The 23,226-nt window shown below is 42.6% G+C and overlaps 1 protein-coding gene across 2 annotated transcripts in view; it reads right to left on the reverse strand.

Annotated features, from left to right (window-relative positions):
* Nucleotides 1–23,226, reverse strand: part of HTT (huntingtin) — a 138,000-nt gene that overhangs the window by 64,165 nt on the left and 50,609 nt on the right. For both annotated transcript variants that reach the window (XM_054999038.1, XM_054999037.1), the window contains 11 exons: nt 18,838–18,986; nt 17,696–17,832; nt 15,909–16,025; nt 14,074–14,196; nt 13,530–13,765; nt 13,201–13,343; nt 10,227–10,434; nt 7,911–8,052; nt 6,531–6,710; nt 2,992–3,168; nt 218–294 (listed from right to left, as the gene is read on the reverse strand). In XM_054999038.1, coding sequence (XP_054855013.1) covers nt 218–294; nt 2,992–3,168; nt 6,531–6,710; nt 7,911–8,052; nt 10,227–10,434; nt 13,201–13,343; nt 13,530–13,765; nt 14,074–14,196; nt 15,909–16,025; nt 17,696–17,832; nt 18,838–18,986 — 1,689 coding nt within the window. The remainder of the gene's footprint in view (nt 1–217; nt 295–2,991; nt 3,169–6,530; nt 6,711–7,910; nt 8,053–10,226; nt 10,435–13,200; nt 13,344–13,529; nt 13,766–14,073; nt 14,197–15,908; nt 16,026–17,695; nt 17,833–18,837; nt 18,987–23,226) is intronic.

Raw genomic sequence — 23,226 nt, forward strand, 5'->3', positions numbered from 1 at the left:
AAGAAGGAAGAGCAAGGAACTGAACTGTCCCAGCTGTTTGGGCAAAGAACTGATTTAAACAGACCCACTAAAAGGAGAAAAAGAACTCCTATAACTGGACTTCTCTGATAAAGCAGTTATTTTATCATTATTTATGAATGGAGCTGAAACAAAATGCCACATTTTAAAGCACTGTTCCATATTGTATTAGAGGAGCACACAGTCATTAATATGTTACCTTTGTGCTAGTCCACTGTTTTGAAGATATTCTTGAATCCTATCTAGTTCTTCAACTGGTAACTGAGCAATGCTGTTCTGTACAAAAGCAAAAAAGGCAACAGATCTGCAATGACTTCTGAATGAACTGGTGCAAATTTTAATCCACATTATGGTAAGGCACACAAGGCAGACTTGATACTGAGCTGTGATTATTAGAACTAAGCTTTAAGCTTACTTTAAGATCTCAACTGTGCAGCAAAGTCTGAGTTTAACTAACAAGCTAAATCATATTCCCTAAGGGCAATGTGAGGAAAGTGCATTAATATAAAACACAGATGTAACACTATAGTTCATACAAATCATGGTTAACTTACCCATTTAAAGCCATGGGTTTGTATTATGGTTTACAGCTAAGGATTATGATTGCATTAAGCTTAAGACAATTTACAGTGCAACCCTATGCAAGTTACTCCAGTTTAAGCCTACTGATCAAGTGGAGTAAAACTGCACAAGATTGCCCTTGCCTTTCTTATGTAGAAGGGGAAAATGTTAGAATCCTTTTATTTATTTGAATGTTGCGAGAGCCCTGCCTGACCCCTTTGTTCAACTTCTGTGCAGTCTGCCAAGGAGTTCCATGACAAGAAAGAGCTGTCTCTATGTCATTCAAAGGGCTAAAGGGTATGTAAAAATATATGCCAGAGTGAGCAGCAAATCAGTTGTCTATCATGAAGTATGGTTTCATTGAGCCATTAACCTATTAACTAGTCACTCAGTAGTAAGAAGAGGTCTTAGCCAATGGGCAGAAGGGGCAACTGCCCTGGGCCCCATGCCTGAGGGGGATAATCGCCAACAGGGGGGGGAGGGGGGAAGAGACATCAGGCTCCTGCCACCAACACTCACACAAACCCCATCCAGGGCTAAGGATGCCCACTTAACAACAACAACAACAACAACAACAACAACATTTTTGTTCTACATACTGCCCTTCAGGACAACTTAACACCGACTCAGACCAGTTTACATAGTATGTCATTATTATCCCCACAACAAAACACCCTGTGAGGTGTGTGGGGCTGAGGGAGCTCCAGAAAGCTGTGACTGACCCAAGGTCGCCCAGCTGGCTTCAAGCGGAGGAGTGGGGAATCAAACCCGGCTTTCCAGATTAGAGTCCTGGCACTTTTAACCACTACACCAAACTGGCTTGTAGCAACAGCCACTCTCATCCACCCCATCTGGGGCTCGGTCAGCTGGCTCAGTGGAGGCCATTTGTGCCCACTTCAACAAGGCCTCAGACAACCAGCTTCTGGTGACAGCTCCCATCTGCTTCACAAAGGATGAGGGAAGTACTCCCATAGGGGGAGGAGGCAGTGATTGTAAGGCCCCAGTGACAGACAGGAGGCTGGCCTTCCCGAGGGGTATAACTGCCACTCAGCTGTCTCCTCCTTGAGCCCATGGGAAGGCTGCCCCAGCATCCAATCCCCTGCAGTGGGGGATGGAGCATTACTATTAGTGTTATTATTTTATTTATAGTCTGCCTCTCTCACCGAGGTCTGTTGGAGTGAAATGCAGCAGCATTTCAGTTCTAGGCTACATCAGGGAGAGAACAGGCAGGATTAAGGGTAGATTTGCCTGGTAGCGTGGCAGAATGTTTTAACTCTGTGACAGGACAGAGAACCCAACCATGAGGCCTGCCTCTGGTGATGAAAGCCTCCATACACTGCCTGTTGGGAAAGGGCAGGCTGGTGGGGGTGGAATGCTGCGTGTGGTTAAGCACTGAAAGCCTGTTAGTTACCACAAGCATTAAAAGGGATTTAAATCACAACCTTAAGCCACAACTTGCTCAGGTTTAAGTGACTCAGCCAGGCTTCTCCTGGTGCCGTCTGGAGACTTGGGCTGTTGTTGTGCTCTTTAAAAACCGCATGTACATCAACAAAGAAGATTTATTTTTGTTATAACCCCCCTGCTTCAGTGATCTTTGAGTTCTTACCACAGAACTTACTTCACGGCAGTGACCCCAGAGGCCTTACACTCACTACCATAAGAACATCAGCAACTAAGGGAAAGGTACATATTTCAAAACAAACCTAGTTCTCCAGAATTGTAGGAGGTGGTGTGGGTTTCCTCAGCTGGAAGAAAAGGCCAGTCACAGCCCCATTTTGTCGAGGGCCACAAAGTCAGAAAGACTGCCCCTGTCAGTAGTAGACTGTAGGACCTTTTTTTACCCAGGGAAACTACCCATCATAGCTCATAAGGATGAGCTTTCAAAGTCATTCAAGCACAAGTGGGGAAGTGGGGCAGGATCAGAAACCTCTCAAGCCTCTTTCTCACCCTCACAAACACATGTGTATCCCAACACACACACACACACGAGAAAAAAAAATAAAAGGGAAACATGAAATTCACTTCTTAGTGGCAGCTGACTACTGAAGCAGTAGTAGCAACCACAAAGAAAGGGAGGGGCGTGTGTGTGTGTGTGTGGAGGAAAAGGTTTTTAAGCAGTCAGACCCGCTTGATTCTTGGCAAACCTTGGCACAAGGCAAATGAGGACCAAAAGGGTGGGTGTAACATCATTTACCACAATTAAACAGCCTTTATTTAATTTATTTAAAACATTTTAATCCTGACTTTCTTTCCAGTAGACTTCTGCCTTAACACAAACCTTCCAATACAGATGAGAAAGGGTGAACTGTCTTACTCTCAGAATCCATTGAACATGCACAATGATCTAAACTGATTTTAATTTGCCTTTTAGTATTATATCTGTGTTGGAAACATTAGCACACATTTCTGTACCTGCAGCGTTGGAGCTAAAAGCATTTCTACTCGTCGGCAAGCAAGAGTGTCAACTACGCGAGCCAGTACGCGGAACGGAGTGCATAGAAGCCTGTCCACATAAAACATTAACACAGCACCAGACTGGCTGAGATGAATTCCTTCTAAGCATTGTAAAGTCTTCTTCACTGTAGTTGGCTAGACAGAGAAAAAATAAATATATTTAAAGCTTTTCTTCTTTATACTAAATTCTCCCAAAGCAGCAAAGCTTGCAATAGTGGTGAGCAAACAATTCCCATCCTTATAAGATTATGCCTATAAAGTCAGCAGCATGCACACGAGAATTCTTCAGACATAAAAGGAAATTTGCCAAAAACCTCCAGCGTATTCTTTCTTTGACGTATTTATGTCCTGCCAAAAGTTTATCACCGGAACAGGTTACAAATACAAAACAACGGATTACAATAAAAAACATATCTACTAGACAACCAGAGAGACCCTTTCACATTTATCATCATAATTAAGGCCAACATCACTTTTTTTTAAAAAGAGCCCAGCTCACATTTATTAACTACTTAACGACTGTCAAAAACTACTACCTTTAACGTATGGTGGAATGCTGGCATCCTTTAAGCTTACCCCTTAACAAATCCCAGTTGCCAGTTTGCAATGGTGACTACAACTTTGCTCCTGTTAACTAGCAGTTCTTCATTGTGATCAATAATTTGAGAGAGCCCAGTGTGGATGTGACTTGGATGGGTTCAAATTATTCCTCATGGAATGGACTCAAAAGGTTGCTGTTAGAGACCAGCTATCTTCAGAGTGGGAGTTATCTCGTGAGGTTTCACAAGGCACAATCTTATCTCCCATGTTATTTAACCTTTATGTAAAGCCTTTAGGAGAAATCAGTCATAACTACGGAATTAGATGTCATCAGTAAGTGGATGACTTCCAGCTTTATACCTCTCTATTGAAAACAAACTAAAACTTGACCCAGGCAAGACAGAAGTGATGGTGGTTGGGAAGGGAGAGATATTGAAGGACACCACGGACTCCACTTTGATGGGATTCAGTTGGCCCTTGCAGACTCAGTTAAGAACCTGGGGATTATACGGAATGCAGCACAGCAGCTAGAGAAGTTAATGCAGCTGCAAAAAAGGGTCTTCCACAAACTCAATCTAGCCTGAAAGATGGCCTCCTACCTTGACACGGCTGATTGGGCCAACTGGATCCATGGAATGGTAGCACTCAGACTTGACTACTATAATGCACTCTACATAAGTCTCCCCTCAAAGTTAACTTGGAGAATCTAGTTGGTACAGAATGATGCAGCTTGGTTATTATCAGGAATTAGGCAAAGCATGCATATTACTCCCATTCTGCAGCCACTCTATTGGCTGCCTATCAGTTACCGGGCTCAATTCAAGGTTTTGGCTACCACATAAAGCCCTTCATGGACTTGGCATTTCATATTTACACTTCTCTCCCTATGCTCTGCCATGGCAACTTCGCCCATTTGAACACTCTGCAAATAGGCAAAATCAAGAGCTTCTTGTACTTGTACATTCTCTGTGGTAGTCCCCACCTTATGGAACAGCCTGTATGAAGAGTTCAGGAAAGTCCCCTCTCCTGGCTTTCCACAAACTGTGCAAAACCAAATTATTCAGGAAGGCTTTCTTACACAAGTAATAGGGCTGTGCTGAAAGGAAATGGTTCCAAGAGATGCTTCAATAAAGGGACTGTAGACCAACCTACTGAGCACTGACTGTCATTTATTATGTCCTGCCAAATGGCTGGTTTTGTTTCAACATTGTTTCAGCTCTGTCAGATTTCTGCAATCCATATCCTTATGGTTTATTGAATGCCCCAGCTCTTGATTGTACTGAATTACACTGTGTAATCCACCTAGGGTCTCAGTGAGAAGGGCAGACTATAAATAACATAAGTAAACAGATAAATACATAAAAATATTAGCTGTACCTATGGAACGGAGTGAACTGCAAGTTTTAGTGAGTGGACTGGAGGATTGGGGAGAGTTTAGAGAGTTTAGTCTGTCAGTCTGTGATGAAGACTGGGCCTGTGTGTGTGTGTGTGTAAGGTGAGTGTTATTCTGTGAGGGAAGTGCTGAGGGAAGAAGTCTCTTGGTTTTACTTTGTGAATGAAATCAGCCTATGTGGGAAGTGATCTTCTAGGAACTGATACTTACACATTTTTTCTCTTTTGTAGATATTTTTAGCCTAGGTGGCAACTGTGTGGAAAACTAGTCTTTCAGTGCAGTCTTAAGAAGAGCTACTCCAGTTTAAGCCCATTGAAGTCAATGGGCTTAGACTGGAGTAACTCTGCATAGAATTGCACTGTTCGTGTCTGAATCTGTGTAGAAACATTTTAAAGATCTGCACCTATTTTGAAGCCACTAGGAGAAACGCTAGAGCACATCACAGTCCCTTACACCAAGCTAGTGTGGGAGGGACAGGAATGGATGGGCTTGCTGCTCTTTCTTCCCTCCACTTTAAAATGTCGAATGAACTGCGTAGGTTCACTGCTTGAAGGCAGTTCCACCTAGATTTGTGACTCTAGATCTTTGGGGCTCTATCACAACAACAGGGAGTTTCCTTGGGAGCAAAAGACAGAACTGGTCCTATGGAACTGAGAGCACGGGCTGACATCGCAAATAATCAGCTAAACGTTTCACATTGCCACTGTGCTGGAGGTCCTTCATTGGAGTGGGGACCCAAGTGGACAGTGTCCCTTCAAGACTCAGCTGGCAGGGCTGCTGGATGAAAGATGTCCTTAAGCCATCCTGTGTTGTCTTGGATTGCTGGACTCTGCTATTAAGGTAAAACTTCACCCAAAGGTCCACACTCAAAGGTTCACAGTCCCCACAAACAGCAACTTGATTGTGGAAGTTTTCATTGCCATGTAAAACATGCTCTCCTCAAATACAGGGCCTATAACACCTGGTCTCTTTATTTCTTTTTGCCCCAAGATTAACTGTGCCATCTTAGTCAGTCTGCCAATCATCTTTTAGAATCTTATGCTGGGGGGGCTAAAATTCATACACAGACAAGTTTAGTATGTAACTGCTCCATCAGCACTGTAATTGTTGAAGGAGTCAGGTCACCTCTTTACACAGTGTACATGGAGTGTACACACAAGAGCTCACTGGCAAATCTTGCCTTGTCCAAGGGTACAAAGGAACACTTCATCCTGGAACCTGTAAGAACAATGCACAACCACAAGCACAGAGTATGTAAAAGCAAAAGGGAGAGACAGTGAAAGACTGAGGGAGATAAAGGCCACAGAAATATGAATGGAAAACTCTGGAGAAGGACAGAACTCCCCAGTTGGGAACCTGCCACTGCTGTCTGCCTACATTTCTGCAGAAGGGCCCTGAGGCATTTGTACTGAGTGATCCCAAAGGGACTGAAAACGTAGTCACCATTTCCCACATTGCTTGAATTCCACTGCTCCCCTTTAGTTATCAACAGTTTAACACAAATTATCTGTTCATAAAGTCAGAACGCGTGTTAGTCAAGAACTTTGACCTCCAGAGAGCTTACAGCTGTGAAGTTCTCACACCGTGACTGAATGGCCTGGATGAAAAGTCCACTGGCAGCTGAATTCCTGTGAATGGCACTAATGAAGTCTTGCACGGGAGGCTCGTGAGAGAGGTCAATAAGGTCTTGAACATGATTCACTATCAACCAGGTCAAATGTTCGGAATCGTGCAGGTTTTGGCACTGCAAGAAGGAAAAGGAAAAAAGTTAATCAAGCCTATGTTTCCACATATATCGTTATGAACCAAAGAGATTATATGGCTGCTGCATCCAGCCTTGTGAGCTTTCTCCAATGAGAGCCAGACTGGACCTTCGCAGGGAACACTGGAGATAGACAGAAACATAGAGCTGGAAGGGATACCAAGGATCATCTAGTCCAACTCCATGCACAGTGCAGAAAATTCACAGCTATCCCCCCCACACTCACCCAGTGACCCCTCCCTTTAGGCCCAAAGGAAGGGAAAAAACCTCCAGAATCCCTCAAGACAACAAGACTTAAATGGAACACAGACTAAGAGTTGCAAACGGTACAAACGGTGCTTTTATTTGTAGATAGGGATAGAGCTAATAGCAGCACCTGCCAGAAGGCAGTAAGAGGAGAAAGAACATATTGAAGACATTCTTGGACAGAAGCAAGAGGAAGGCCAGTACACTGAATTTAGGAAAGGCAATGAACTAACACAACGAGAAGAATTGAGGCCCCATTATACAGAAATGACTTTCTATGATAATCATACAATAATCAAAGTATCCATTTAGGAATGCCTAGTGATACCAAAGGCATATGGATAGAATTCCTCTTTTAGTAAAGGCCTCAGTACTGTTTTATCATTAGGCAGAACCTATGGGTGATACACAGCTGGGCAAGGTGATATCCGCTAAATCAGGAAGCTTAAGGGACAGAAAGAAAAGAACTGGAGAAGACAAGAACTCTATCTAAGAAACATTCAAAGACTGTCTATGGCAATGCCACAAATACATATAACACATGTATTTATGGCCAGGCATATGCAAAATTGGGCATCAAAATTAACTAAAATAATTCTGGAATTGTTGAACATTTTTATGTCCAAACTCTATTCCAGTTTAGTACCTAAGGCAGCAAGCAGCAGCAACATTTTAAAAAATCAAAAGCAATTTATATGACAGATATACAATAACAGAGTACCTTTTCCTTTTACAGCATAACAAGGTAATGGGTACTTCTCGCAAGCAAATTTGTAGCTGAATGTTACTAGCATAGTTTTAGGTGAATAATCACAGATGATAATTTTATATGCTATTTACAACAAGGGAAAGTTAAAAATAATACTCAAATTTGAAAGCTGGTCAAAGGAAAATGGTCAAATATTCTGCCAGGAGTAAAATTCATTCAAAACTCACCACATAATCACAGAAAAGAATGAGAGCCCCTCTTCGAACAATCTCTCGGTTACACATACCAAGTTTTGATTCAGAATCTGGTTCATCTTTGCCTTCAGATATCTGAGGGCTAAGCAGTTTAGTACTGGAAAGACTGTACCTCCTGAAAGAGAGTTTGTTTTACTGCTAAGAATGTCTATATAATCACACTACTAGGGCTTCATCCATTCTGATACCACCCCCACCACCCTTGCATTCATTTCTCATTTTCTTGTAAAGTGCTATAAAAGTACACCAATGTCTGTGGCTAACTCTCTGTCTCCCCAGTTAAAACCAGGTTACAGGTGGTGTGAAAAGCATGACCCTAAGACCCCGGAGAGCCACAGCCTGTCAGAGGAGACTGATCTTGAGAGATCAGTGGTCTGTCTCAGTACGAGGCAGTTTTGTGTGTTGAGTATTAGTTGGATGGTTGAAAGGGAAGCAAATACTTGCAAAAATATGTGACTGCCTTATCTCTTCCCATCAACAACCATCAAAGCAAGGTTGGTCACAATCGTGTAAATTGAGAAAGATTTGGGGGGTCTCCTGGCTAACTGGGAGCCCCTTGAGAGAATGGGATTGAGGGAAAAGGGCAACAGAGACTATACTACTAGATACTGTCTGTTGATGTAGAGATATACTTCTACTGGGTAGTTAAAGATGTTGTTAAAGATAACACATTCAATTACTGATGCTTTGTTTCAGCAATCTCTGTATTCTGATTTGTGCTTGTTTTCACATTCTGTATTCTGATTCATCTCTGAATTCTGATTTATGCTTGTTTTCACATTTCGGTAACCCTTCACCTACTGTATTTGTTCAATGAAGTGCCCTAGCTGTTGACTGTATTGACTTGTACTGTGTAATCTGCCTTAAGTTTCAGTGAGAAAGATGGACTATAAATAACAAACAAACAAACCATGGAAGATATTAATAAGTAACTGATAGGCAACAGGGGTATAAAGATACAGAAAAATAACCAAACTTCATGAAACTTCCAGCATGGCATAATGGTTAAAGCACTGGATAAGGATCTGAGAGATCCCCACTGGAAAGAAAAAGAATAAATATCTAAAACAAATAAAGGTTAAGAAGCTCTATTCATGCCTCCCCCCCCCCCCGCAATCTCTGAGCCTTGTGTAATTCTGAATGTGTGTTTTCAAAACATAGTAACTACCCACATGTACTAGAAACTTGAAGAGATAAAGAAAAAGAAGCGGGTATTTCCCAGCACTCTATGCTAATTTTTATGTCCCGATCACCAACCCCTGCACATCTTGCAAAAAGAACTGTCCAAATTGACTTGCTTGTCAAGGAAGTCCTGGATATTCACCACAGGAGCCTTATACACTGCAGAGCATCGTGGGTCATGTTCCAGGGTGCACCCTGGCTAATTTGGGTCAGTTTGGTATAGTGGTTAAAAGCGCAGGACTATAATCTGCAGAACCAGGTTTGATTCCCCACTCCTCCACTTGAAGCCAGCTGGGTGACTTTGGGTCAGTCACAGCTCTTTCAGAGCTCTCTCAGCCCCGCCCACCTCACAGGGTGATTGTTGATGTGGGGATAATAATGACATAGTTTGTAAACCGCTCTGAATGGGCATTAAGTCATCCTGAAGGGCAGTATATAAATCAAATATTATTATTATTAATCCAGCCTCCCTGTTGTCCTGCATGAACTGAGAACACAATCCAGAAGAAACCCAACACTTTTCTGCATGACACACAAGGAAAGCTAGTTCACATCACCACTGATCTTCTTAATGAAAAACCATTGATTAGCTGGAAGAGAGTTTGTCCCCATTTTTCACTTCAATTTTAAATTGAAAGGATAGACAGTCATCATGACAGTATAAATCTCTCATGAAACTGTATGTACAAGTATGTAAGATGCAAAAAAACCTGATGAAGATATAGTGAATCGTTTGCTCAAATCAAGAAGCCAAAGACTGTTCAATAGCAACTTGGCTCTCTAAAAGCTAAAAACAATCCGTAGAACACAAAGACAATCTTTAGGAATAGCCCAAGGCCCTGGTCATCCCAATGGAATTTTGATCTTTCCACTGTGAATGGCAATCCACACACCCCCACCCACTAGCGTATTACAAATTGCTTATGAAATTCTCTCCATTTCCAAAAAAGGGGATGTTGCTGTTAGAGAAACACAAGCCCCAATGTCCCAGATCAAAGGGTTATGGCATGACATAGTAATTCTACAAGAACACTTGGAAAAAATACGAGCAAGGCAGGAATAAACTAACACATGAAGTTACGGCAAATATCATAGAAATGGCCTTACTTTGGAGTCTGATGAACTTCTGACCACCAGCTGCAGTCGGTGTAATTAACAAGGAGCAAGATTTGACACCACAGGAGCACTAACGAAGGATGTGTGGGTATCATGGACTGAACAAGACCATTTAAGCTTTCAAGGGTATAGAAAACATCCGATGATCCATCTCCTGTAAAGAGCTTGGCGGCCGCTGCAGTGATTCTTCTGAACATTCCTTTTTTTAAAAAGGTAAACATTATAATGTTTTGCTTCTAAAAGAGTTCTGCTGATAGCCTAGTTTAAGATACTGGAAGGTTACAATCTTGTCAATCTGTGTTTATGTATTTTTAAAAAATTTAGTTAATGAAGTTTTTAAGTCTCCCACTTTCAAAGAAAATCTTAAACACCTACAACTAAGAATTTTGGGTTGTGGAGATTCACTGACTCTTCAAATGTAAATTGTACTTCCAGAAGAAAGTTAACAAAGGAGATTTTATGTGTCTATAGAGCCTTAAAGCTTGCTTCGTGGAGGACTGCCTCTCCCTGCATGTTCCTGTGCAGAAGTTCTGATCTTCCCAGCAAGGTCTATTATCAGCTCCCTCGTTGTCTGCATCTGACGAAGAAAGCTGTGGTTCTCGAAAGCTTATGCTACAGTAAAGTTGGTTAGTCTTAAAGGTGCTACTGGACTCTTTTCGATTTTGCTACTACAGACTAACACGGCTAACTCCTCTGGATCTCGTTGTCTATGGCATGTTCTGCATGCTTGGGCTTTTTCAGCAGCTGCCCCATGCCTGCAGAACAGCCTCTCAGAAAGGATCAGGCGCAACTGCAGAACAGAGCTGTTCCGGAGAGCTTTGAGGGCAGCCTGAGTACAGATAAAAGGAAAGTTACCCTGCTGGTTGGGGCATAAGTTATTTTAGGTTTTCTTTAATGTTGCTGCATTAAATGTTTAAATTGTTTATACATCGTTGTGTCCCAGGATGCCTGGGAGAAAGGTGGGTATATTACAATGTTAAATCAATAAATACATTCTGTATGCGGCAAATGAAGGCCCTGTGCTTCTCATTAGTAAAGCCAATGGGAATCAAGGACAGGCTGCTGCATCATGGGTTCCCCCTCCTCGATCCTCTGCCTGGGGCTTAGTATTATTTATTTAGTCCATTTTTATCCCACTTTTCTCCCCAACACGGACCCAAAGCAGCTTACAAAAAGGTATACTTTTCAACAAATTTAAATGCAACACAATATAAAAAAAGAAGTTAAAAGGCACAAAAAAAAACAGATGTCCTGAGTTGATGCCCACCAGATTAATCTATCTGGCCAAGGGCTGGGGAGCCACATGCTAATGACCGAAGGCTTGTGACCTTGGCCACACACAGGCTATAAGTACTTGCAGCAGGACACAGAGAAAAAACACTCAGCCTAGTTGTTTCCAGCTTGCTGAGTGATACCTGACCTTTATTAACCTAGCATGACATGAACTTAGGGATGGCCCATGTGGTGGTGAACCCATTTTAAGCCATAAATTCTTGTATTCCAAGATGGGCTGATCCTTCTTACTCACCGAATGGTCCTCAAATCTTTGAAAAGCATTTTAGTTATTTAAAACATGTCCACCTTTCTACCAAACAAGATCCCCAATTAAAACAACATTCTACACCACTTAAATTTAAAACATTTAAAATAGTACAGAAGTTGTTCAATAAAAATACATACAAACACACAACACTAAGAACAAGGAGGAAGGCCAATAACAGCCAAAAGAAGCAAAAAATTCTTCACCTACTGGCAGAAGTCAGCCCTAGAGAGGCACAGACATATCTCCCTGGGGAGGAAGTTCCAACGTTTTGGTGCCGTGACTGAGAAAGGCCTTCCTTGGGTTGCCATATGTCTAGTCTCAGATGGTGGGGGACCAGGAGCAGGGCCTTCAGAAATGACTGGAGTGAATAGGTGCTTCATATGGGAGAAGAAGGTAAGCTGTCCCCAGCCATGTAGGACTTTAAAGGTCCATTCTAGCACCATGAATTGGGCCTGAAAGCAAACTAGGAGCCAGTGTAGATGGAACAAGATTGGAATGATATGGCCCCTACAACTCACCCCTGTCTACATTCAGGCTGCAGCATTCTGTACCAACTGTTGGTTCTGGCGGACTTCCAAGGGCAGCCCCATGTAGACCGCATTGCAATAATTTAATCTAGATGCTATCACAGCATATGCTACTGTGGTGAGATCTTTCCTGTCTGGGAAGGGTCGCAGCTGGCTCACCTGCTGAAGCTGCTTGAAAGGCACCCCTGGCAACCACTGCCACCTGTTTATCCAACAGGAGGCCTGGGTCCAGGAGTGCCCCCAAGCTACGAACTTGCTCCTTTAGAGGGAGTGCAACCCTATCTAGAACAGGAGATATCCCCATTTCCTGGGTCAGGCCTTACTCCCAATAGTAGCACCTCCATTTTGTCAGGAAAGTTCAAGCTCGTTAGCCCTCATCCACTCCAAAATTGCCTTCAGGCACCTGTTCATAATTTCCACAGCCCCTCTGGGATCCCCTGGTAGTGTAAAGCGGAGCAGCATGTCATCTGCATCAGACCAAAACTCCTGTTGACCATTCCCAGTGGTTTTACATAGATGTTGAAGAGTTGTTGAACAATCGTAACTAAATGTAGATGGATAATTTGAAAAAAGCAAAACCAAACGATTTTCTATAGCTAATAGTCCCAAACTAAAGTTGAGATGCCAGAAATGGGTTCTGAAATGAAGTTTAGTAGGAGCATCTGGTTCATTTTAACCAAGGTTAACAATGGTCAAGCATAATGATCTACCTGCTGGGGAGCAGGGAAAAATGCGCACTCCTGGAGCCTTAAACCTTTACCCCAGTCAGGCCTGAGAAAGAAGGAGAAGGGTGTGGTTTTCTGGGGAAAAGACAGCCTAGTCAAACAGAACATTCTATGGAACAAGATTTTTAAGTTCAGGTAAATCTCATACAGAATTATCTGACAAATAGTACCTGATTTGAAGGTGTGAATTAAACACATAAGCAACGTGCCCAACTCTTGGCAATAAAAGGTATGCTGCTGTTCATTCATATCCACATTCAAATGTTTGGTGGTAATATCTTCTAACAGGATGCCCACCAGCTGTAACAAGAACCTGCAAGGGAGGAGAAATTTGGTTTTACACGGCATGATCGCCGCTCACTCAGCAAGTAAGAGAACAAGCTCAACACTGTCACAGATTTTCTTACCTCTGTAATCATTTTCAGGTGTTCTAACCGTCACCTACTTCATCAATGAAATGCGTTATGGGAAACTTGAAAAAGAAAAAAACAGTACATACCTGGAAAATGTCTCTTCAGGTAGATGTTTACCTTGCTCTTCGACAACTTGTTCTTCAGCTGAAGTTATGTTTTCACGTTTTCTTAATCTGTTAATTGTCACACATGAGATTAAATAAGGGGAGAAAGACAGCTCCTGGATACGAGAAAGGACAATGTCTTCTGTGGACTGTGAAATCAAAACTCGAAGAATAGCAAGAATGCCAGATATCCATAACTGGACAGTGCTCACGGAGCCCTATTGAAGTGGGAAAAATAAAATAAAATAGTATTATTTAGACAACAGCAAAATCCACACATGTGCACTGTGGCAACAAGCATTACAGAAGGAAAATATGCCTCCCATTCAAAAAGAGGCTCTATTGTTGTAAGTAACCCAGGGGCACAAGGAAAGAAGATATAACTGGGAAACCATGAGAGAAGTTAAGGCAAGTGGGAGAAAGCAACAGGCATTCCCCCCACCTTAACATTTTATTTGCACATGTATTTTTATAGGTGCTTCTCATTAATACCACCAACATCTTTCCAAACAAACATTGAGCTTACCATTGTACTGGGAGTGACAAACATGCTCCTCAAAAGCATATCCACTGGACGGAGAGCTGATGGTGCTAATATTTCAAATAAAGTGTTCAGGACCCCAAGAGATTCATGCGAATCTATATGCATCTGTCAGAAAGAAAAGAGAGATAACATATCAATGTTGTTGTGATAATTAAGGGAAAACAAAACTTCCCCAAAAGACAGTTTTATGATCTGAGTAAGAAAACAACTGAAAATTGTTGCCCCAATTCTTCAATTTCTGCTCAAAGGCTAATCAAATATGGCATTAATGGCCCAAATAAACTTCCCCTCCAGGTGCCTTTTGGCAAAAGGATCTTAAGAGCTCAGGGCAGCATTCTTCCACCATGCACAGCATACAATTGCATTCAAAATACAGATTTTCTTTAAATGCACCCAATATTTTAGGGAAATGTTAAATGTAAATAGGCCATGTTTTAAGAATTTGGGGACTGTCAAACTTTATTCATCTTAGTCCCACATAAATGCCGGGCTTCGATTGTTGCTCAACAACGTAAAGCTATTTTTCTGCTTCCATGTTATGCGGTTCACAGTAGAGCAGTAACAGAAAACCTAGGAATCTATATAAGGGATCAACATGGTACTTGGCTGGGGTTGACAGGACTTCTTCAGACACATGCAAAAGTAAGAAGGCCTGCCATGCCTGCTTAGCTCACTCAAAACACTTCCATCACAGGTCCCCAGTCCTTTCCCAGGCTAAGCCCAGCAACAACTGGTTCCTCCACTACACAGAAGACATTGGATCCTATCACTTTCCCCACTTAATCACATACTTGCTGCAAAATCCTGCTCTGTAGCTTTAGTTCAGACAGGTCCCAAAATCCTTGGCATAGCCTGTTTGGTGGTTCAAAATGTCCCCTCCCTCTTTCGCCAGCAGAAGACCTACTCTGATCCAACCCACAAACTGTATGTGGACTGGAGAGCCGGTGTGGTATAAAGGTCACTGTGTCAGATTACGATCTAGGGGACCCAGTTTCAAATCCTCATCCTGCCATGGAAGCTTGCCAAGTGACCTTGGGCCAGTCACACACACTCTGACTAATCTACCCCACAGGGTTGTTGGGAGGATAAAATGGGAGAGAGGAGAATAATGTAAGCCACTTTCAAGTCCCCGCTGAGTATAAATGAAGTAAGACAAATAAATAGCCACTTTCTCATCATGGAAGTGCCAGTTCACATAAAAGGCCACCCTATGTGAGTGCTGGCTGGCTATGTCCATGGCAGACATGTGCTTCTAAGACGCTTGTGTAGAAGCTGCCAGCTCCTATCTGCTGGACCAATACAAGCGCCTAACTGAATAGGAGGAAACATAGATATTAGTTGCACTGCGGTACCAGTGTTCAAGGGGCAAGCCCCAGGATACAGTGAAGCACTGCTAATGTGATGTTATTCTTGGAATTACAGATCTGTGAGCACATTGCTTTTTATTTATATTATCACAAGTAAATGCACTTCATGACTACATATTCTTCGCTACAAATAATATGGACAAGACTGAAGAAATCCCAGGCACCTAGAGGTCCAGCTAACAAAGTTGTCTGATGACAAAATGTAGGGGTCTGAATTATTTATTCAGTCATATGCTGGAGGCTCCTAAAACTTGGGACATTGGCTCGTCATTCCAGTGTGAAATAATTTTCAGAGCATGCATATGAAGCCTTTGATATAGTACTCTTAAAACTGCAATGTCACTCTCCACCAAAACATATTATGGTGCACACAGGTACACATGGGCAGTGCACATAAAGAGTGAGCTTGCATCAAAAGATTTATTAATAAAAGATAACTATTAATTTAACCTGTTGTTTTGCTAACTTTGGCAGAATTATGTCCGCTATCTGTCGAGACAACCTTTTCCACTTGTCTTCGTTCTCTTTGTGACACTGTTGGAGTACGAGGATGAACATCTCGAGTACCTGAAGACAAACAAAAATCTTACAGCACATCATCGGAAAAGTCAATGCTCTTTCCCTGTAATGCTCATCTCCTGCTTGTCTTGAATTTGCTGTGCCGGTGCTGAATTCCCCTCTCCCTAAAACACAGCGCAGGATGCGACTACTATACCAAGCATTTTCCCAGCAGCAGCTGCCAGTGATGCAAATTAACAGTGGAGGACACACAATTCCTGCTCTCAAGTGAGGACAGAAGCAATCTTCACCTCTGGGAAAGCATTCCCCTTACTACTCTCTGAAGCTGACCCTCTGAAGTTAACTTTGTGAAAGTATGACCAAAGCCCATGTTCTCCTCCCAAGATCCCCCACCCCGCACAATGCTGAAAGTGTCACTGTGCCTGTGACAACATGTGCTTATTCCCACTGGTTCTGACTATGGCCAGTAAGGTGCCACAATGCTGTCCTAGAACCACTTGGACAAAGTGGGTTTGTAAACCTTGTGACAATACGAAGACTGTTTAGTATACCTGCCCCCAAGTTTATTTAAAATATTTATATGCCTTTTTTTCCTGACCAAGTGAGAAACAAAGGCAGGTAAGAGCAAAATAAAACACAATAAAGCTATGTGAAATGACACGTTATAAAAAGTGAAACATTAAAATAATACGTAAAATAAAACAACATTAAAAACTGCCACTTCAAAAATGCCCCATGCATGTGGATTCTTCTTGGTCAAGCTACAGACTGCCCCAAATGCCCTGTGGAAGAGTTCTGGAAAGCCAGGAGGATGGAACCCCACCCACACCTCTTCTAGGAAGCAATTCCACAGGCATGGAATAGATCCCCCACCACTGCAGAGTCTTGGCATCCCTGTAAGTCCAAATCCAAGCAGACAGCTATTGGTCCATGGCAAAGGAGCCACCGTCAATTCCCTCACCCTCAGAGTCCATTTCACCCTCTCAGAATGAAATGCCAGGTCAAAAGGGTGATCTATACAATGTGCAGGATCAACTATTACTTGAGACAGCACCAGGAGGTCATGAAATCTTGAGCCACTCCTGAAAAGACAGTCTCAGTATGGATATTGAACTCCCTTAGAACAATCACCCTCAGCACCACCCTAAGTCCACCTCTGTCAGCTCAGGTAGGAAGACTATTGGGCAGCAAGATGGGCAGTACGCCAACAGAATCCTAATCCCTCACAACGTTAGGTGCGCAGCCTCAAAACCAGAGGTGTCCTGGATGGAGCACCATGCTAAGGGGACAGAAGCCTTATGGAGCAACACCACCTCCATGCCCACCAGACCTAAGCTGATGTACTACCGAGTTCTCTTGGGGGGTGGGGGGCATAGTTGGGAGAGGTTAATCCTCCCTCCTCACCCTGCCAAGTGATGTATGCCTGGTCAGTCCTCTCATCCAGGATTAAATCTTGGATGGCTGCTATTTGACCTGTGACCCATCAGCAGCACGAGGCTTGGAGACCAGCTCAGCCAACTGCACCACAGCAACCAAGTAAGCACCTTTTAAAACAATGAAAAAAATCTTTACATTCAGTCTGCTGTGAACTGTCTCAGTCCTCTGGACAGAGTAAAAAATGTTTTGAAGGAAGTGCTGAATTCAAGAACTTCAGGCCAAGATTTTTAAAATAGTAATAGACATACCGGGAACCCACAAAACATTGGTATGAAATTTACCTGATGGTACTGTATTAGCCTCAACAGCATCGAAACCACCACTTCTTTTTGTGTTTCCAGTTCTTTACCAGCATCAGCTTTGTTTGCTCCTCTTAATATAAAGAGATCGTGAACAATGGGTTGCAGAGCTGGAATTGCTTTTTAAAAAGAGAGAGTTTTTGCATGTTATTATTCATTTTCTACCAGCATGCAATTCCCTACTCCTTTGCACACAGATTTTCTGCTGCGTATATAAGCCTATATGCAATGTTTCTCTTATTCTCCAATTCATTATAATATAACCCAGGTTCCTTCAGTAGACTACTGGCCACCCCACTAAAAATAGTTTCTGTGGACGTGGCATCTTCTATAGATGTTCTATATGACTGGCTTTTAATGTAGGAGTTGTAAAGAACTTAGCAGACAGTTGACAAATGTGCATATAGGGAAACTGGATTTGGCACCAACTTCACTGTGATTAATTTATCTGATTGTAGGAAACCTTGTGCCTGAATGTTTTTAAAGGGCTGTGGGAATCTAGAACTATTAGTTAGATGAAACTTGTATCTGGGAAAACGGAAAAATAACTAGGATGTCAACATAAACCACTATGCTTTCTACAATATTGGAAATTTCCATCACAAGGCATAAAAAGCTTGCCAGTTCTTGCCATGAAATGGGCTCACAAGAGAAAGAGGTCATTATTAAAAACTTAACACAGTTGCTAGAAGAGAGATGTGGTAGCAATTAGACTATACAAATTTAGCAGTCAAATCTTCTAACCGACGTGATTCCTTGAAAATACCAAAAAATTATATTGAAAGAATCCTTCAGAATAATCTTCAGAAAAATGGAGGACAGAAATCAAATATTAAAAAGGAAGAAAAGGGCAGGGATTGCATGATAGGTAAGCAACTAAGCTGACAATTGGAAGGTTTTTTGAACCTTCTTCTTCACCTTCTCAAGACTGCCTTCCTAAGAAGTCCAGATTGGCCCTTGTAAGCCGAAGACAGTAAAATATTTCACACACTTGGAGAAAACACTTCAGCTCTACTACATATTTGTTTTTCAGCTCTAATCCCCTGATTTAACATGACAAAGTTTCTATAACAACATTTAGCATAACAAGTATTGATTTTACTACTTTTTCCCCTTTTTATTACCATGAGTAACAGCTTTCCTTCCACTCGCCATTATCCCATCACAGAGTTGGATAATTTTAGGAATTCCAATTATCTGTTTGGAGTGGTAGCGCTCGTAAGACAACAGAACCAGGAAGAAAAATATACTAGGAATAATTGCTTCCGATCCCCTGGGGGAACAAAGGAAAAGAAGTGTTGAACTTACCAACGACTATTCTTTCTGACCACGGAGAGGATGACATCCTATAAAGATGGGTGACTCCTACCATGCACTTGAGAGAGGTAAGACTTCTGAGGCTTCTGGAACCTCCACTAGCAGGGAGACCCTCACAATAGAGGCTCAACAGAGGAAGGTAACTCCTCTACTGGAGGCTTAAATAGGTAAAGACTACACTCAACTAACAGAATAAGTTTACCCCAGAAACACAGAACTCTGCAAATTGAAACATCCTTAAACAGAAGTGGAAGGACAGGACAGAGGATCACCCTGAGGTTCCAACTATTCTACCTACAAAGCCAATGCCCATCATTTTCTAGTGTGAAGCTGAGGTCTAGGTAAAGGAGGACCAGGAGGTTGTCTTCTCCATGACCAGAGAGAACCTTCATCGGCACGTGCAACATTTCTTTCTTGGTCATGGGAGGATGACATGCCGTAAAGACAGAATGTTCAGCAGCAGTGCCCATGCCCTGGGGGAGGGGGCTGCTCTACTTGGCACGACTTGCTTTAAAATCCTTTGTCCAAACAGTACTTCAGCTAAATTGAAAGCAACCCCATTTGGTCTGATGAAGGATGGAGAGCCCTATAAACACTGGCTAGTGAGACATGGATACCAAATGCTACGGACGTGGCTGTGTCCCCTCCCCACGTCCTCTTAATGTGAACAAAATTCTCTCTGAGGTGGTGAATCCTGAGACAAATATGCCAATACAACTTAATCCACTTATTTACTTATCTAAAGAATTTTTAGTAATCAGAAAGGGAATATGAAAACCTATTATGTTATACTTTATACAGCACTCTTCGCCACCTCCACATATAGACCCGATATATACACCTCAGACATGTCATTCCTTTTCTTTTATGAGAGAAGGATTATGATAGGAAGAGAGAAGATCTACTTTCTAAGGTATATGGAACACTAAATTAATTTTAGACAAAAAATTAGATCCTTTCTTTAGGGTTCCTGAGTCAGATACTCTCCCTTTAACTGTCAGAAAGAATTGGACCAAAGCATAGCTTTCAAGGCAAAAGATAATGGATATAAGACCAAGCTGGAACCATTGTCTTCCTTCTGCATATCAAGAGTTTGACTCTCCAATCTGACTTTTAATTTTGGATGACTGAAACTTCAAGCAAAGTCAGCCAATGCTTTAACAATTGCATCATCATACCCAACCACCTTCAAATCACACCGTTCCAACTTCCAAGCAGTGAGGCAGAACCAAGTGAAATTCTGAAGATCTGACTGGATCTTGGCATATTAGGACTGCCAACATCAGAAGATACCACATGCTTGCTACTGTCATGTTCTTCTGTTCTGCAACTTGTTGCCTTCTTGACCAGAAGGGCCATGAATCTCTCTGCTTCTTCTTGTACCTTCTACAGTACTCTAAAGTAGAGATGGGCACGAACAGCAATAAGAACAAAAAAAAGCTGTGAACAGCCCAATCTGCTGTTCGTGAACAAGCTGTTCGTGAGGCCCCATTCTAAACGAACAGGTGGCCATTGCAAACCTCGGTCGTTGCTGTTCGTCAAGCCAGACAGTCTAGCACCTGCAATCAATTCCCTTGGCAACTTAGGCAGGGATTGTCTGAACTCCTGCTGTTGCCCTGGAAACCCCAATCTAAGCCCAATTATCTTGATAGACAGGTCTTCCTTTCAAGTGTGGAGCTCCAAATTTGTTACAAGAAAGCCAAGTCCATGGGGGAGGAGGGGGCTCCCAGCTCTGGCTAGTCTTCGCAGACAGTGGAGAGGGGGACAGACAGCTGCAGTTGGCATTTTGATAGAGAGACAGGGAGAGTGCATTGGAGCTTGAATTTTCTTTGTGTGGTGGGATATGGAACTACCCCTTCAGGTTCCAGGGCTGCTGCCAGGCTCTGGGGCCAAGCTATTATTTACTATTGGTACCTTTCCTGCTGCCTGCTCAGGTAAGGTTTCTGGGAGTGGTGCAGTAGGGATCTTGACTTGGATGATGGCTGGAGGAGAGCCTGCTGGCACCCACAAACAGCCAACCACGAACAGCCAACCACGAACGTGTTCGTGAACAGGGCCATGTTCGTGGTTGTTCGTGGATGGCAACGAACAACGAACATCATGTTCGGGTTTTTTTTCTGTTCATGCCCATCTCTACTCTAAAGATGAAGTTGAAAGGGAATCCTACTGGTCAAGGCAATGTTAGGGTGTTAAATGCTTCTGTTGATACAGTTTACAATCCAATGAAAGAAATGCTTTGGTTTAATGTTTGAAAAAGAAGCAAGCAGGTTTACCTGGAAAACCCTAATCTAGTCTCTAGCAGTTCAGCCAACCCACTTGAATGCTGACTATGTCCATTATGTGTCTTGTTGTTATGAGTATCAATTAGTTCCCTGCCAATAGAAGATAAGCTCCTCTTTGTACTTTGTTTCTTCCCCTTTCCTTTATCAGGAAATACGCAGTGATGCTACGTGTCTGAACAAGCATACGCTGACTTTTCATCTATTGAGTGAAAGCTCAGAGAGTTGTCTGGATCCCCTGAAGCTCTTAGAGATGGATGGGGAACAAGATTACATGGTTGCATGGTAACGGGAATATGGTTTAGAGCACTTTATAGCATACTTGTACATGTGTATTCTAGTGAACTGTGTATGAACTTTAATGTAGTTTTTTAGCAGGTTGTATAACCACACCATCTTTGACAACCAATTAAAAGTGGTGAACTGTAGTAGATAAACGGTTCTTTATTTGTTAGAATGAACCAACGATGATCTGCTCACTTAACTTTTCCTGTCACCTCCTAATGACTTATATAGCTTATCCTGCAGCTGGACATAGCAACTTTTTTGGGTAAATAGAATGTGACAGGATTGAAAATCTGAACGATCAGCTAAATGCAAAACCAATAATATTTTTATATTGATGTCACTTGTGAAAGATCTCAGAAATCCAAGCATATGTCATTTATTATAAAAGATGCTACCCAGATAAGGAGTTGGGGTTTTGTTGAAAGAAATCTCATGAAGACCTAGGTGAGAAAAATATATTTGAATGTGTGCTTATTGAAAATGCAATACATTTCATAGTAAATCTGATTCTAAACCAATCTTAACTTTATTTGAGAGATGTTAGGCAAATTAATACTTGTTGCATTGATTTTTTCCATGCTCATAGCTTCTATTTTAATAACTCAAATATTAATATTTTGACATCTTGCTTTATTTAAAAAGCTAGAGTTTATTCAATAAAGAATAAACATTTCACTCTAAATGAAGATTGTGTGTCTTGATGGGAAGAGTTAAAACAAGGAGAACCCCTATAAATTATTTGCACTAGTTAACAGGCTCTCTGGGAGCTACACTACATGAGATGTCCGACATGCGGCGGGTTACCGAAAGTTTACCTGGGAAGTGTAGTTGGATGCTACCCCACCCCACTGAGGCAGGACGGGGCCTGGCTCCACTGACAGCAGTGGCAGGCCAGCACCCAGGACAAACTCCCAAATAGCTGCCTTTGAGCCTCTGGCCGTGGGATTGGGAAGCAGAGATGGGGATGAAAAGAGGAATAAAAAGAGTGCTCCTGAAGCAGGCGACGGAGGAGAAGAGGGCAAGATAGATGATGGGGGAGGGTAGAGAGCACATGCGCAAGCAGGCACGCAAGCGAGCATCTGAGATTAATCCCCCAGGGAGCCAGTGGGGAACAAGGTGGAGATAACCTACCCCTGCTCTCCATATCTGAGGCCTGCAAAGAGCCCTTGGGGGACCCATGGGGCAGCACCATGGATTGCAAGAAGCAAGTCTCTGCCCACCCGGAAGACTTACACTGATTTAACTTGCAGACCTTGGGCCCCTTGAGTTAAAATTAACCTTCTGATGTGCCTCCCACCGAAAGGCATTTGCAACTTGACTAGAACAAGTGGGCAAGAAGTCAAGAGCTCAGCAATCTGAGCTGCCCCAGAGCAGAAATGCCTCACAGCCTCTAAGAGCTCCCAGGCTCAGGTCCTGATACTTGAAGTGGTAGCAGGAGTCTGGCCACTGAGCACCAAGACCCCTCTCCCACCTAATGAAGAAGAACAACCAACCTGGGCAGAGTGCCCCAAGGAAGAGGCACAGAAGAATACAAGCCCAATGTAGGGCTACCATTCCTCTGATGGGAGTGGGAGATCTCCTACTCCCATCCTCCGCCCCCTGCCACCACTCATCTGGCCAGTGAGGGGG

Source organism: Eublepharis macularius, chromosome 15 (genome assembly GCF_028583425.1).
Source record: "Eublepharis macularius isolate TG4126 chromosome 15, MPM_Emac_v1.0, whole genome shotgun sequence".
Taxonomy (NCBI): domain Eukaryota; kingdom Metazoa; phylum Chordata; class Lepidosauria; order Squamata; family Eublepharidae; genus Eublepharis; species Eublepharis macularius.